Source organism: Anthonomus grandis, unplaced genomic scaffold, assembly GCF_022605725.1.
Source record: "Anthonomus grandis grandis unplaced genomic scaffold, icAntGran1.3 ctg00000164.1, whole genome shotgun sequence".
Classification (NCBI taxonomy): domain Eukaryota; kingdom Metazoa; phylum Arthropoda; class Insecta; order Coleoptera; family Curculionidae; genus Anthonomus; species Anthonomus grandis.
In genome coordinates this window covers 118,440-135,211 of record NW_026088437.1, presented here as the reverse complement: position 1 = coordinate 135,211, position 16,772 = coordinate 118,440, and the positions used below count along the sequence as shown (strand labels likewise).

General features: G+C 33.9%; 1 protein-coding gene across 1 annotated transcript; it reads left to right on the top strand.

The window, feature by feature from the left end:
• The first annotated feature begins 14,459 nt into the window (after positions 1-14,459).
• On the top strand, positions 14,460-15,158 carry LOC126749507 (myb-related transcription factor, partner of profilin-like). Its single transcript, XM_050459205.1, has 3 exons — positions 14,460-14,664; positions 14,763-14,936; positions 15,015-15,158. The coding sequence occupies exons 1-3, from the start codon at positions 14,476-14,478 to the stop codon at positions 15,156-15,158; spliced, it is 507 nt and encodes a 168-aa protein (XP_050315162.1). The 5' UTR covers positions 14,460-14,475.
• Positions 15,159-16,772: the final 1,614 nt, after the last annotated feature.

The window sequence follows — 16,772 nt, the reverse complement described above, 5'->3', positions numbered from 1 at the left end:
CCACCGAATTATGCATGGAATTTGCTGATATATTTGGGTTAAAATGTGATAAATTAACAACAAACAATTTTTATAAACAAAAAATTAAATTAGCTGATGAGCAACCTTTCTATATAAAAAATTATCGAACACCGCTTTCCCAATCTAAAGAAATAAATGCACAGGTAAGTAAAATGTTAGAGGAAAACATAATAGAGGAATCTAATGCCGTTTACAATAGTCCAATCCTTTTGGTACCTAAGAAATCTAAGGGTCATGATAAAAAATGGCGACTAGTAGTGGATTTTAGAGAGGCAAATAAGAAAATTATCCCTGATAAATTTCCATTGCCTCGAATTGACGATATTTTAGACCAACTAGGCCGTGCTAAATGGTTTTCAACCCTAGATTTAAAGGCGGGCTTTCATCAAATACCACTTGCAGAAGAATCTAGAGATTTTACAAATTTTAGTATAAGTACAGGTAGCTACAGATTTACAAGGTTACCATTTGGCCTCAGAATAAGCCCAAACAGTTTCCAGAGGATGATGAATATAGCATTTGCTGGAATAACACCTGAAAAGGCTTTCTTGTACATGGATGACGTAATTGTAATTGGTTGTTCAAAAAATCATCATTTACAAAATTTACGTAGTGTATTTGAAACGTGCAGAAAATACAATTTAAAATTAAATCCCGAAAAATGCAATTTTTTTTCGCAAGAAGTTACTTACCTAGGTCACAGGATTACTAGTAATGGAATTTTGCCTGACGAGTCAAAATACGACATTATTAATAAATACCCAGAGCCTAGAAATGCTGATGAAGTAAAACGCTTTATAGCATTTTGTAACTATTATCGCAGGTTTATTCGAAACTTCGCAGAAATTGCAAAACCTCTTAATATGTTAACAAGAAAAAATACGCAATTCGAATGGAGTGAAAAATGTAAACAAGCTTTTATTTATCTTAAAAATTCGTTGTTGCAATCCGAAATTTTACAATACCCAGACTTTAATAAACAATTTATTTTAACAACAGACGCATCAAAAAATGCTTGTGGCGCTATATTATCACAAAACTTTAATGGGCAAGAATTGCCAATAGCTTACGCTTCAAAATCATTCACTAAAGGAGAATCTAATAAAGCGACTATAGAACAAGAATTAGTAGCCATCCACTGGGCGATTCAGTATTTTAGGCCATATTTGTACGGAAATAAATTTTTGGTAAAATCTGACCATAAGCCTTTAGTGTATCTCTTTTCTATGAAAGACCCATCTTCAAAACTTACCAGGATGCGATTAGATTTAGAAGAATATAATTTTGAAATTGAATATATTAAAGGAAAGGACAATGTAGGAGCAGATGCATTATCGAGAATTTGTATTAGCGAACTAAGCGATTTGGCGATAAATAACAAAACAGTCAACGTATTTGCAGTAACACGGGCAATGGCAAAAAAGGATACTACCTTAACAGAAGATAATAGCGAGAATGCTAGCATGCCGTTTACGGTTAAACCAAAAGTCCTAGAGACTTTAGAAAATAGTAATGTTTTAAAATTAGCTTATGTAAAATTTAAAATTCAGCATAAATATCTATGGATAATTATGGGTAAGAATAAAGATTTTATAATCGAGGATAAAATGTTAATCAGTAATGACAAAACATTCTTAGGAACAGTTTTATCTAAGCTGGAAAAAATGGCTGCTGATTGCAACATTAAGGAACTAAAGCTAAAAATAACAGAAGAAATATTTAAATTGTGCACAATAAACGAATTAAAAAATATTGCTTTAAGTAAATTAAAAAATCTTACTATTTTTCTGTATGAAGAGCCCAAAATTATTAAAAATAATGATGACAAGTTAGCGTTAGTACAGGAATATCATGATAATCCACTTACCGGAGGTCACTGTGGACAGAAAAAATTGCTTAAGAAGCTAAGAGCAAATTACCGATGGAAAGGAATGTCCCGCGATGTCAACAAATACGTTAAAAAATGTCAAAAGTGTCAAATTAATAAGAGAAAAATAACTCACAAAAAAATAACTAACAACAAAAGGCGGAGATCCTACAAAAAACGGTACAAAGGGCATGTAAACAAATAAAGACAAGACTTCTGACTCACGAGCAACAAGCATGGTGGACAGATGAGTTAAGCAGACAAAGAACAAATTTAAGACACTTACGGACGCTGGTACAAAGAACGCGCGGAAACAGTACCAATAACAACATAAAAGAACAATACGTAAGGAAAAAAATTAATACAAACAGGACATAAAACAATATTAATACAGACATGACCGAAAACAATCCCTGGGACCGAGTCTGGAAGTTCTTGAAAAGAACGCAAAAGGCGCCAACAACTAATATAAAGAAAGACGACGGGACGTACACAAAAACTGAGAAAGAAACACACGCCTACTTAGTAAATAAATATTTCCCTTCAGATTCGCCACAGACGGACTCCCAAGAACAAACAGGCATTAGAAATAGACAGAAAACGTACAAGACACACAAGAAAGAGAAATAGGGGAACAAGAAATTTACAACGCACTAAGAGACATGAAACCGAACAAAGCGACAGGAGACGATAAAATTCCCAGTGAGGCAGTAAGGCACATGTGGGAAGAAATAAAGGAAGCAATAATAAAAATCTTTAATGGATGTTTAAATAACAACGTTTTCCCAAAATGCTGGAAAATAGGTAGGGTGTGCTGGCTCCCGAAAAAGGACGGAGGCGCCCGACCCATAAGTCTACTGCCGGTGCTGGGAAAACTCTTAGACAGAACAATTAATAAAAGGTTACAAGCACACTTGGAATACAATAACGCACTTAGTGACAGACAGTTCGGTTTTAGGGAAGGAATTGGTACGATAAACGCACTAGACAGACTAATGACAAAAATAAAGACGAATAAGAAAGACAAAATACATCAACTAGTGGTCGCCCTGGACCTCAGCAACGCGTTTAACAGCGCATGGAAGCCTAACGTCAGCCTGGAACTGGAAAAAGCTGGGGTCTGCGGGGACCTGCAGAGGCTGTGCGAGGATTTCATGACAGACCGACAAATAACAAGTGCTAATATAACAGGATAAATAAACAGAGGATACCCGCAAGGATCCAGCCTAGGACCGACTCTATGGCTTATGGTCATGGAGGGATGGTTCAGACAGCTGGAGCAAGCGGAAATCCAATACAGGACAGACTTGTCTAAAGAACAGGACGTAGACATAATACAAACAGACAAACTGGCATACCGCAGGCGTACGCGGATGACCAACTGATTGTCATAACTGGCAAATCAGTAAAAACGATCGAGAGAAAGTGGAAGGTCATCTGGGACGCCTGTAAAAAATGGGAGACTTACGCAAACTTGACATACAATGGACAAAAGACAGAAACAATGTTCATCCCTTTACGAAATAACATACGTGAACCAACATTACGGATACATAATGACAGACTAAGATATAAGGAATACATAAAATACTTGGGGCTAACGATAGACAGACGGCTAAACTTCTATGAGCACATAAAAACAGTACGAACAAAGATCAACAGAATTAGTATGAGACTCATGGGACAAATTACACAAAAATACGGCTTTAAGGCCCAGCGCCCACAGAAGTGGCGGAAGTCTGGCAGCGGCGTGGTTCTGGCGAGTGGCAATAGAAAGATAATGTAAATGAATTAAGCAACGCACACTGAGATGGCGTGGTAGCGGTGCAGAAATGGCACGCCATATTGTAACCACTGGTGGTGCATGGAAAGCGGCCTGCCAGTCCGATCTCGTTCGTTGTTTTGAATGTTTTCATAGTTTTGACATGAAAATGCGGGATGATTTTGAATTTAATGTTCGCTTTGTCGAATTAGTTGAATCAAAACCATGTTTATATGATTATAATCGACCTGATTATTGCAACAGAACTGCACAAGATGCTGCCTGGAATGAAATCTCGAAAACAATTAAGGAAACAGGTAATTTTTAATCCAATAATTTATTATAATAAGTAAGGTTATAGTTACAACTCAAAAAATGTAGTAGAGGTAACATGGTATTGTAATACCTAATAAAAAATAGTTATTAAAAATTGTAATATTCTTGGTTTGGAATGGGAGAAATGTTACAAAAGTAGTTACAAAGCCGATTTCTTAAATTTTGTGGAGTGTTTCTTTGTATTTGCAAATCCTGAACAGGTGTTTATGTGCTGAATATTGTTTGGTTGTTTAGGTGTGGAAAAAATTCCATCGTAAATACGAATAAAATTATGTAAAGCACATATTGCTAGGATTATCTCTACTATATATGATTATCTTACTATCAATCCTTTTCGTTTTCATACAGATGGGCGTTTGCAATATTCCAAATTTAGTACTTAACATACCAAAGCAGCATTCCACTGATTTGCGTCCCCGAGAAATTCTGTAATTATACATTCTTCTTTCATTGGTAAGTTGATTGCGGGCAAATGGTTTCATAAGATCGCTTCTGAGCGGAAATGCTTCGTCACCTACAAAGTAGTAGGGAAAACCAATATTTACATCTTCACCAGGTAGAGGAGTTGGATCTGGTATATTAAGTTCTCCTCGAACCAGAGACTTTCCAAATTTACTTTCTTTTAACGCACGCCCATCGCTGTTGCGGCCATATTCACCCACATCTACAGAAATAATTAAGCCATCTGCGTCGACAACAGCTAACAGCACTATAGAAAAAAAACCTTTATAGTTGTGGAATGCAGATTCTGAATTTGGGGGTGCTTTTATCCTAATGTGCTTGCCGTCAATGCTCCCAATACAATTAGGTAAATTCCATAGACTATAAAAGCGTTCAGCGATATCCAACCATTTTTCACTAGTCGGTTTTGGTAAAAACTGTGGCTGTAGAGTTTTCCATAACATCTTAGCTGTGTGATAAACAATTTTTCGTATTGTTGTATGTCCCCTTAAAAAATAAAATTGTAAGGACTTGAAAGATGAGCCCGTGGCAAAGTATCTGAAACGACACAAAGGAAAAACTGTTAAAAAAAAGTTTCCAGAATATGTTTTTGACTTTTTTTTTACATAAACCAGCAGCATATAAAACTTTTTTTTTGTTTTAGTAAATGATTGCAAGGATAGATGGAAAAATATCCGGAGAAGTTTTACAAAATATTTAAATAAAAAAGTTCCGTCGGGATCCTCAGCAAAACCAATCAAACCCTACTATTTAGCTGAAAATTTACATTTTTTACAACCATTCACAAAATCAAGAAAATCATTGGGGAATACTAAAATGATTCAAGAAGAAAGTATCGCAAATGAAATTGATTCGAGCAAGTCTGACAGTGAATTAGAGGCGCCTTTAAGTGACACCAATGAATATGGGGAAAAAAGTAGTTCAGAAGCTGTGCACGTACCAAAAAAGAAGAAAGAAACAAAAAAATACCCTACTTTGCAAGAAGTCAATTCAAGTGCTTTTGAATATTTTCAAAAGAAACAAACTAAATTACAAGAATGTCCTGAAAAAACTGAGGATCCGGATAGGGCATTCCTGATAAGTATGCTACCGGACATGAAAAAAATGACTGATTTTCAAAAAAGAAAATTTAAAATTGGCATTTTGAACTTGGCTGGAGAAATTTTAGAAGAAAATCAGACATCAAATTCTAATTTTCAGCAAATGATTTCACCGCTTAGCGAATCTTTCTCAAACCCTTCCAATATACAAGTTTATTCTCCGGTTAATATCACAACGTCAAATCAACCAGCATACGAAAATAGAAGTCGAACATACCATACACTACAAACATTACATGGAACCGATTTTGAATATACTACTAGTTTTTCGAATCAGCAGCCTCAAGGGTATTCATATGACAAGTTTTTATGTTTGTCTTTATGTGTTCATATTCATAAATTTCATAATAAAATTTATTCATGAATTTTATAATGTTTTTTTAGTGTATTCTACAGTTATTATTTAATTACTTACCTAAGAGTTATTAATAATCGCTCTTCTGCACTAACACAATTTCTCCAGTTTGTATTCTTTTTAGTTATTTTTGGTTTTATTATGTTTAGTAGCCGAGTAAAACAGTCTTTAGAAATTCGATAAAAAGACTGAAACCGTTCTGGATACTGATTTAGCTCTTTAAATACATTAAAGCTGTCATATTTTTTGTTTTTCTTTTTCCATAAAGGATGTACCCAATATCGTCTTCTTTGAATATTATTTAAATGCACTAAAGCAAGAACATCTTCGTCCTCTGAAGACGACATTGTAGTAATGACTAAATTTGCATTTTGTGTGCTGCTTCTGTGCCACTTTAGTAGGCGTCAAAACGCCAGGCCGCTGCCACGTCGGTGCCACACCACTGCCACGCCATAAGCCAATACCACTTCTGTGGGCGCTGGGCCTAAGAAAGAGAGCGTGAAAGACATAGCCCAAAAGGTGATAATGCCGGCGGTTCTGTACGCCTCCGAAATGTGGGGGCACAGGGCAGATACAGGTGCTGGTGAGGCGCCACTTAGACGCCGTAACACGCCCAATTCTGCTGCTGTGCAGCGGAGCGTACAGGACAACGTCTAACGCAGCGATTCAAGCTATAGCGGGGATTCCCCCGGTTTGGATAGAGGCAAGAGAAAGACAAAACACATACACACAGCATAAAGAAGACATGCTGAAAATAAAGTATGGGTGGATGCCTGTAATGGACAGAGAAACAGTGGTCTGGGCCTGGTAGTGTACCGAAACGGACACAGAGTCATGCTGACAAAAATGAACAACAGTAAAAAGGCAGAAATGTTAGCAATATTAAACGGCATAATGCTGGTAAAACAGCAAGGGCAACACAACATTATAATACACACGGACTGCAAAAGTGCGACAGTAACTAAATCCCTTGTAATTACGCTTGCTTTAAAAAACCCCAGAAGACAATTTGGGGTTATTTCATTTGCCAGGGATGGACTGGCTTAACCACTTTTTTAGAGAATTTTTTTACACCCTGTATGATAAGGCCTCAGTTATATGATTTTTAGCTTGTCTATACAAGGTTGATTGTTCTCTAAACAGGTTGAATTTATTAAAATTAATAAATAGTACCTTTATTTTACCAAAGGGATTAAGCTATTTAAAAATCATGATATTGCGGCTTTATCATACAGGGTGTAAAAAATGTCTCCAAAAAAATGTTTATGTTAGTATTATAGTTCGTCCCTGGTATAAGGGTAAAATTACCCTTTATTATTTTTGTGGGTATATTTAAAGGATATTTTCGTACTGATTATCATATTAAAAATTCATTCAATTATACGGTATAAAAAATAGGTTTTTTAAAGACGTCCTTTAGGGGCACAACTCTGTAGGGTATAACTCTGTAGGAAGGGATCAACGGAAAAAAAATATTAGGAATTTTTTTTGGAATGCTATCCAAATCCGAGCGATTGCCCACATATTCTGGCACACCGTGTATAAAGTGCAAGTATTTTAATTGGAAATCAGTAGAGGCTTAATTCTGAGTTTTAAGCCAACTTGTATTAAAAAAAAATCAAAATAGCCAATTGATATACTTTCTCCTGCAAAATTTAAACATGAAAGCCAAAAATTTATTTGAACCAAAAAAAAGAGTTGTGCTATGAATTTGATTTTTGTAACTAGTGATGTTTTTTACGTCCATTCTGATCAAGGGGCTAACCACTCTTAAAGGTGATTAATAAACTAGGTAAAAAAGGCAATTTTGCCTTTATTATATATACCCAATTTTTCAAGCAGGTTAAAGTTAAATTATTCTGGATAAAGCATTAAAATTTATTAAAAATAGCTCTTACAATATAAAATCTTTTAATCAGAAAGGTCATAAAAAGAATCACTTATCCCAAAAATCGTATAAAAAAAGGTGTGTTGTATTTAAATAACACCTTATCCATAGCATAACTCATTATTTTGTTTTTGGTTCAAATAAAATTTTGGTATCATTTTTGAATTGCAGAAAAAAGTACTTCACTCGGCTATTTTGGATAACAAAATATTTTATTTGACAGAAATACTAAAACTGATTAAAAATGAAACCCCCCTCATACCAAATTTGGTTTAAATTGGTTTTGTTTTTTATGAAAAAGGCAAAGTATCCAAAAATATCTAATAATTTTTATTTAAAAAACTGTTAATTTCAAGAAATTTTATTTAAAAAAGTTGCTTAGTAATTCTCTAGCACCTCCATATGCCAAATTTAGTTTAGTTTTAAATTTTTTTAGTTTAATTATAAAAATAAATTTACTTTAATTTTTTCTGAGGCTTTTTCATAAAAAAAAATATTTCCAATTTAAATTAAATTTGGTATAGGAGTTTTAAAAACATCTAAGCTACTTTTGTCCTACAAAACTAAAAATAAAAGTCTATATGTTTTTTTTTGTTTTTATTGTAGTAGGTTATGGACAAGGCGAACCTTGTAGAGTTTGAGTTTCTAGAGTATTAAATTAAAAAAAAAATCAATCGATAAAAAATCTAAACTGTTGGTAGGGTCTTTTGAATCAAAATGGGTAACGCTGTATATGTATTATTCTTTAGGATGCCACTGTTGGTGGCAAAGTCAACGAACAACATGATGATGTACAAACCAACCTAACCCAACCTGATGCTGTGATAAATAATAATTCCCACAAGGATATTATTGAATCTACTGAAATAAATGATCTCCCGGTACGTAGGCACTCTTGGGCATTTTTAAATAAATTAAATGAAACTAATCTAAAATACTTTTAGATATTCTTGGCCATAAATGAACAACCTTTCATTAAGATGAATCATAGACCACCTGAGCAACAATATTTAGGAATACCAAACAATACGCAGAAGATGAGTTCCATCCTGCCAGATCAATGTCTAATATTGACAAATGTCTAACTGTTGGCAACATTTTTGTTATCTAGTCAGGCAAAGGCAAGTAAACTTACCTTTTTTAGACAAACCAACCAGAAGTAAAAAAATCACTTGAAAATAAGGAAAACACACCATTGACTGGAGTTACTCCAAAAAAAAGGAAATTTACAACAAAGTCTGCTCGGTATGAAAAATCTCTAACCCTTACTAAAGACCTTGTGAACAATACACCAGATCATAAGGCTGCTCTTGAACGATAGTATAATAAAGAGATTGAGATTATGGAAAAAGAGTACAACAGTAAAGTAGACTTCAGAAGCAAAAAAATAGCTGCATTAGAAAAAAGAAATGAAATCCAAAGCAGCATTGCTGTTGCACTGAATAATATTGCTGCTGCATTAACTGTAGTGCAAATTACCAGTATGCCTATATAATAATTATTATAAGTAAAATAGACTGAGACATTATTTGAAATAAAAAGTTCTACAAATTATATATTGTTATTTCATTTATTTATTACGTCTGGTTAAATTATTACATTTAAAAATGTGTGTCCCACAAAATGTGGGCATCCTCCCGGATTTGGATAGAATACACAAAAATAGGCTCCTTTAACCCTATACTTTGGAGATAATATAACTAACTATAAACAATATAACTCAAGTATACTTAAAATAACTTATTAAGTTTTAATATATATTTAAAGCCGTCCTTTAGAGGCCTGTATCTCCAAAGGACCAGGGTAAATAAAACAAAACATAATAGGCCTTTGCCATGTTATTTTTGTATATTCTATCTGAATCCGACAGGATATCCGCATTTTCTGGGACACCCTGCTATAAGCCATTTATGTTACATGTGAAAAAATACTGTTTATTAAAACAATATTGGAATTGCAAAATAAGAATGAGACCTCTACTAATGGCAGATATTACAACTTTTTGGGTGAATAAATTGCCGCTGTCAGTTCCAACCAATTGGCATTCCACATTTTGATAAATTCTACCGAAAGTAGCTTCAGAATGAGCCTTTAAGATGACTATGGGCTCTTATTTTGCCATTCCAATAGGCTAGCGGCCATTGCAATAATTACTACTTAAAGAGAACAATCATTATTTACTCTTGAACCAATTAAAAAGAAACTTACTTAGGTAACTAAGATAGAATATAACTAATATGTTAAATATAAAAAATGTGTTTGTTTTAACAATTCCTCAAAAAATAAAATGTATAATATGTCACAAAGTGGGTGTGGGAGTTTAACTATCTCCAACACAAAAGTTGCGCACTACTTACAACAAAGTAGTGACTCTCTATTTTGCAAGGGGTTTTAATCACTGCATTTCCTAGCTTGCTCACCTTACACTTCAGGAAAATAAATTTTAGTGCCCGGTTTCTATAAACATTTATTTTATAAAAAACAGTGAAATGGTTACAATGGGATAAATACTTTTCTACATAAATACAAAAAATAGACTTGAGAAATTATAACGGGGAGAGTATTTACTTTCAATACAAGAGAAATAGCGAAATTTTACAAAAAAAGGCTAAGACTTTTTTGACTTTATTGATTAAATTATTATTAACAAAACATAACAACAACCTTCTATTTTTTTATTATTTTTTACCTCGTTCGACAAATTTATAAAAACTAAAAGTTCGTTCAGATGCGTAAAATAAGTTTCAAGTGTGTATACATTATTGTTGTGCTCAGTCCAGGCTATGTTGAGGCTCACTTCAGCCAGTTGCCAACAGTGTTGGGATGACCAGAAGAAACCAGAGAAGAGAATGAGAAAAAGGAGAGGCCTCTACTGATTTTTTTTGTCTAGAGGACAAAAAAAATCAGTAAAATAAACACACAATCAATTCTATGGCAATTACCAACATGTTGCTACATACCTAAGGTGGTGAGCGAGGCCTAGAGTCTCGTTTTGTGGTTAGAAAATTTCAAAATCCCATAACTGGTGTGGGAGCAGCCGACCAAATCCAAAAATATCAGGTCAATCCGAAATCCTCTCGGCTACAACTTCCCACTAGACGTTCATCAAATTAAACCCCAAAACTTGGGAGGAATATTTTTCCATTCAACCGAATTCCCGGCAAGATGAACTTAAATTTTCCTTAAAACCACAAAATGTCGACTGTTCTTTCTGATAACGGGATGGCTACAGGCTGGACAAGGCACTGTCAACTCACCAGACAGTGACAGGTGACACTAGCATTGAACCTGTCACTCTCTCTCTTCGACACGATCTGACCCTGCCTCTTGGTGCAAACTACGCGGAGCCTCACTCTATCAAAATAGAAATTCCGCAATACCACAGCAAAATGATACTGCTCGGATACTAAAACATGGAAAACTAACAAAATTTTCCCAACGGGGCTACGAAATTCCAATTTTCCTCTTACGTCGCTCTGCCTGATTTATGACGCTCCGTCATCCGCCAAATGGAAACCAAACCTTAATGGGAAACAGCAACGCTGCCAAACTGTCAAATCTGCCGCTGTCAATCAGCTAGTAGGGTTAGAAATCAGATGTCACGGCACGTTTATTTACTAAAACTTAACTTGAAGAATTGAAGGGAAATATAGCAAGCAAAACTGGGGAGGCCAATTTCAAATCAATTAGGATATCTTGCCCAACATGATTCCGCTATAGAGGAAAGTATTTGTAAGTTTTCCTACACTAACGGATCACCATCTAAAAGGTCTTATTTACTCCACTCATAGCGCAATCTGTGGCACAACAGCACCCTCTAGAAGTCCCTCCATACCCCAGACATATACCGGCCTCATAGAAACTCTTGGCAGACAAACCAAAGGTCAGAAAGTTCCCAACACCAGGTACATGAATAGGGACTAAGGAAACATAATACGACTAACTCCACAGAGGTGTGCTGACGGGATAGGGTAGGTAAATACATTCCTAAAAATAATCAAACCCCAAAAGCCTTAAAAAAAAATTGCATTACTATCAAACCCCAAATTCCATTTATAAAACTGTAAATCACACAACCCTTTCAAGCCGATACCAAAACCCATAAACTTTTGCCCGAATTTATATGAAATCCCATGTTACATGCTTAGGGCAAAATCTGCATGTAACACATGATCCGCTGGACAACAAAGGCCGATTTTTAAAAACATTTTTCTCATTACCCTCATGGGATTTCTTACGATTTTTTTTAAGATTTGTCAAAACTTAGCCTGCCAATATTGTTTTAAAAATCAAAGACTAAAATTATTAAACAAAAAGTTTTAATCCATAAAATAAAAAACATAATGGTATCTATATTATTTTATTTTGCCAAGATACTTTTCCATCCCCCATAAAGTAGTTCTTACATGACTCACGGTTTTCCTTCGCTTCTTTTGAAAAATTTCGCGTTTTGCAACCTTTTAGTCCATCTGTTCTCCATGAGCCCTTATTGATTGTACCGCCTTCAAGATCTTCAGAGTCTACGGTGTTCTTGGGAATATAATAGCCACCATTGTTCCGCCTAAGAAAATTGTGTAGAGCACACGCAGCCAAGACAATCAATTCAATTTTCTCAACTTTCATATTTATTGGTGTATGAAATACCCTAAATCTATTAGCCAAAATTCCAAAGGCATTTTCAACAGTTCGCCTGACGCGGGATAATCTATAATTAAATATACGCTCTTCATGTGTTAAGTTCTTGTCACTGTAAGGTTTTAATACATTTGGATGTAAAGCGAAGGCATCATCAGAAACAAAAACAAAGTTCATATTCTTCTTTGTGTGATTATTATCTGGCAAGTTTAATTTATTTTCTTTAAGTTTGTCAAAAAATTTTGTAGATTCAATAACTCCTGCATCGGAATTTCGTCCATTACATCCAACATTCACGTATAGAAACTCGTAATCTGCGTTCATTAAGGCCATTAAAACGATACTAAAATAGTTTTTATAGTTGTAGTAGTACGATCCACTATTGGATGGTTTGGTTATTCTTATGTGTTTTCCGTCGAGAGAACCGCCACAGTTAGGAAAATTCCATCTGTTTTCTATATGTTTTGCTATTTCTTGCCAGTCTTCTTGAGTCTTTGGCATCTGAAATCAAAGAAAAAGCAATTCTTGTGAATACACATATGCTGCGGCAAACTGGTTTTAAAATTAAAAAAGAATTATAAAATAAAGCTTTTCTAGAACGTATAAAAATTGTATTAAACGTTATTTATTTTTATTTCAGGATTGTGAAAATATATTGTCAGAAAACGTTCATTCGCCCGAAGCTTCCACATCGGCTACATCGACTATATCTTTGCGTAGGTCTACTTCATCGATGTCTGAAACACCTATGGCTAACCGTATGAAAAAACAGAAGTTGGATGAAAAAAAAAAGAGAAGATATGCTCCAAAAAATTACCACACAGCTAGATGAAAAGGAAGACGAATTTGATATCACTGGCAAGCACATTGGAAACAAATTAAGAAATGCATCACGGGACCAAATGGTTTTTGCCGAACGTCTAATAATGGACGTTTTATTTGAGGCTCAAATGGAAACATTAAATCGCAATACTAAGCTAGAAGTTAATAAAAAAATAACCTCACAACAGGATAATAATGTTTTTGTTTCTGACTATTCTTACACCGGAAGAAATAATGAAGTTTAACAAGAATTGGGCACATATCTCCAGTTGCGTTAACGAATTAACCTAATATAAATAATGTTAATATTACTATCTAGAATTTAGATAGCTATTATTAAGAAATAAAGCCTTATTTTTGATACTATTATATTTTTTTATATTTATAGCAAATAAAGTTTGAAACCACCAGGATTTTAATTGTATTTTCATATAATATTATCCTACAAATTATTAATATTTATTTTACTTACCGTTAAGTATGTCTTCTTTAAGGCAGTGTATATAGCTTTGCATGTTTCCGGAATTATTAGACCTAAAGCTTGAGGAGAAATAATGGCTGAGAATTTTAAATCTTCCAATGTACGACCAGTGGCCAGATATCTTAAGGTAACTATTAGTCTTTCTTCAGCGCTAATAGCCTGTCGCATTTTAGTATCTTTTTTTTATGTATGGTTTGACGAGCTTAAGCAACTGCTGGCAACATGCATCATTTATTCTTAAATAGTTTTTGAAATCTTCCGAACAGGACCTTCTTAAAATCCGAATTAAATTAAATTACAACAAAATAAGAACTATAAAAAGATACAACTTTCGTTTGGTAAAAAACATCTTAATACAAAGACACTCGCGCACTTTGAAAAGTAATATAATATAGCAATAGCGTCAAACAGCTGTGTTGGACTGTCGATGATAATTTTAGTGTGTGTTGAAAATAAGAAAAATACGACAGGCCGCCTCCAGAATAACCTCTACAGTCCTCGCCTATCGGCCAGGACTGTCTTCCAAAACTGATAATGTGTGGTTTCATACGACCAGCAGTGGAATTCTAATTCATGATTTCGTGACATCACGTAACGACTACGGACAATTTGCGATTCTAATTCGTTAAAGGCACTCGATACCTCTCGTTTTGAAATGTCAAATTAGTCGAGACCACCGGAGATCCCGATTATGGAAATCTAAACTCAATTTTTTGATGAGCGTCCGGCTTTTGCTTAAAAAAAACATGTCATTTAAAATTAATGAAAACCATTTACGAGTATTTGTGGAGTTTATGGAAGAAAACCCGGATTTAGCAAGAGGGAGGTTATCTTGCTCCAATGCAAAAGAACAATTTAAGAGATTATGGGCAAAACTGGCCAATAATCTAAATTCTCTTGGTTATGGGACTAGAACTATAGAAAAATGGCAAAGGGTAAGTTATATTACCAATATATTATATAATATATTATATACCAATCTTTACCAACAATTACCAGTTATAATAACTTATTTTCATTTTTACATTTTTAGACGTGGTCTGACTATAAACAGGGACTTAAGAGAAGAGCTGCAGATATAAAAAGGGAGCGAATGAAGACGGGGGGTGGGCCAGCATATCCTGATATGCTATCAGATACTGATCAAAGAGTTATCCTTATTTTGGGAAAAACATTTTTTGAAGGATGTGGAGTGGAGGAGAAGGGTGTAAGTTGCATTTTTTGGCTTAAGAAACAAAGGCATTATTATATTGTCCGATATTTTTGTATTGTATAATATTTTAAGTTTGCTCATGGAAAATATTATCCAGAGGAAGAACCCGTTAGTGGTCCATCGAGTGCTCCATCAAGTATAGTGGATGCTCGGTTCAATGGTAGTTTATACAATAGTGAATACACACAGCCCGGACCCTCAAATATTTCTAAATAAAAAAGACTACATATAAATAGATAAGACTACACTGTAAATTATAAAACCTTAAAATCACAATTAAAATTAAAACATATAATTAAAATATTAACATTAAAAGCAGTAACTTATTAGCTACCTACATAATATAATAATAATACTACACTTAAAAGACAAAACAAGAAAGCTCACAAGAGAAACCATTTACATACATTTAAGAGAAGTCATATACCACATTACATTTTGACATTCAGGAGTAAACAGTAACAAATTAAAACAGAAGACCTAATGTTGAAGGACGAAACACATCTCGTGAGAGTAGGTAATGTCTGTTCAACGGACATTACCGAGGGTCGACCTTATATTGTTTTTCTCAGTAACTAGCTTACCATTTTTGGCAAAACTGATTCAAACATTATACTATCAGTTTTGTGAACAAAAAATTTTTTTGTTTATTTTTAGACCAACAAGCCACGACCACAAAAAAGGAGTATTTCACAACAGCTTCATGTAGTCGATCATGATTATTTAGTCACACCAAGAACTAAAAGGCAAAAGGTTACTCCCACAAATGAAATCTATTATCAAGAGACAATAAATCTATTAAAAAGTATCGACAGTCATTTAGAAACCCTAAATCATACCCTAAATGAAAAATTAGGCGATATAACAGAGGCCATCAGACAGAGACACTCTTAAAGGAACTTTTACTTTTTAGGGATGATATTCGACCTAACTTTACTCTTCTGACTTTAGTTTTAGGTATTTTTAGAATTTTTCTTTTTCTAGTTGTAGTGACAATGACATCTTGTGTTCCTTTCTTAATAAAAGCAAACTATTACTGGTTATTTTTTTAGCTTTAGAATATTTTTTTTATTTAGAATGTTGTTTTTGTTTTTACGTTTCTAGCCGCAATAACATGTGTTCCTATAGAGTTAAGGTAAAGTATTAATGTGTATTTTTTCTGCTACAGAATATAAATAAATCATATTTGTTTTTGTAGGTCTTTTTTTATTAAGCAAAATTTAACTTTTAAAGCAAAAAAAAATTAAAAAAAGAAAAATAGCTTCAAAGTATGTGTAAAAAAACAAGTAAGAAAATGTGCTAATCTTTATTTAAAAAGTAAAAAACAATAACAAAAAAAAATGTAAAAAAAATTGAATCAAGATTATTATAAAACATCTAAAAAAATGTAAAAACCCTAATTAAATAAAACACAAAACAAACTTAAAAAAATTGTTTATTTATAAAAAACAGAAAATACTTTTGATTCAAACAGAACATTTTACCGCTTTTACCTAATCACTGGTGAAGAAAGACTTGACACTTAAATCACGAATTTAACTATACATGCTTTTACCTAACAAAACATGTATTGACCACATTTCTTCTCACCACTTCTCCTTCTCGAAGCCCAATATTAGGTAAATTTTGAATTGGTGGTAAAGCGTATTGTTGGCCACCTTCCTCCACAAATGGTTCACCTTCATACAGAATGTGCCTCTGTATGCATAAATTATGAAGAATGCAACAAGCATTCACCAGCTGTCCCACAAATGCTGGAGAATATCGGGCAACTCGTTCTCTTAAAAGGCACCTAAATCTTGCTTTTAGTACCCCAATGCATCTCTCCAC

What these genes read in the sequence shown, in the direction of transcription:
- LOC126749507 (XM_050459205.1), top strand. Translation starts at nt 14,476, where the DNA reads ATGTCATTTAAAATTAATGAAAACCATTTACGAGTATTTGTGGAGTTT. An exon ending in CTATAGAAAAATGGCAAAGG is followed by an intron (nt 14,665 to 14,762) that starts GTAAGTTATATT and finishes TTACATTTTTAG; the next exon opens with ACGTGGTCTGACTATAAACA. An exon ending in GTGGAGTGGAGGAGAAGGGT is followed by an intron (nt 14,937 to 15,014) that starts GTAAGTTGCATT and finishes TAATATTTTAAG; the next exon opens with TTTGCTCATGGAAAATATTA.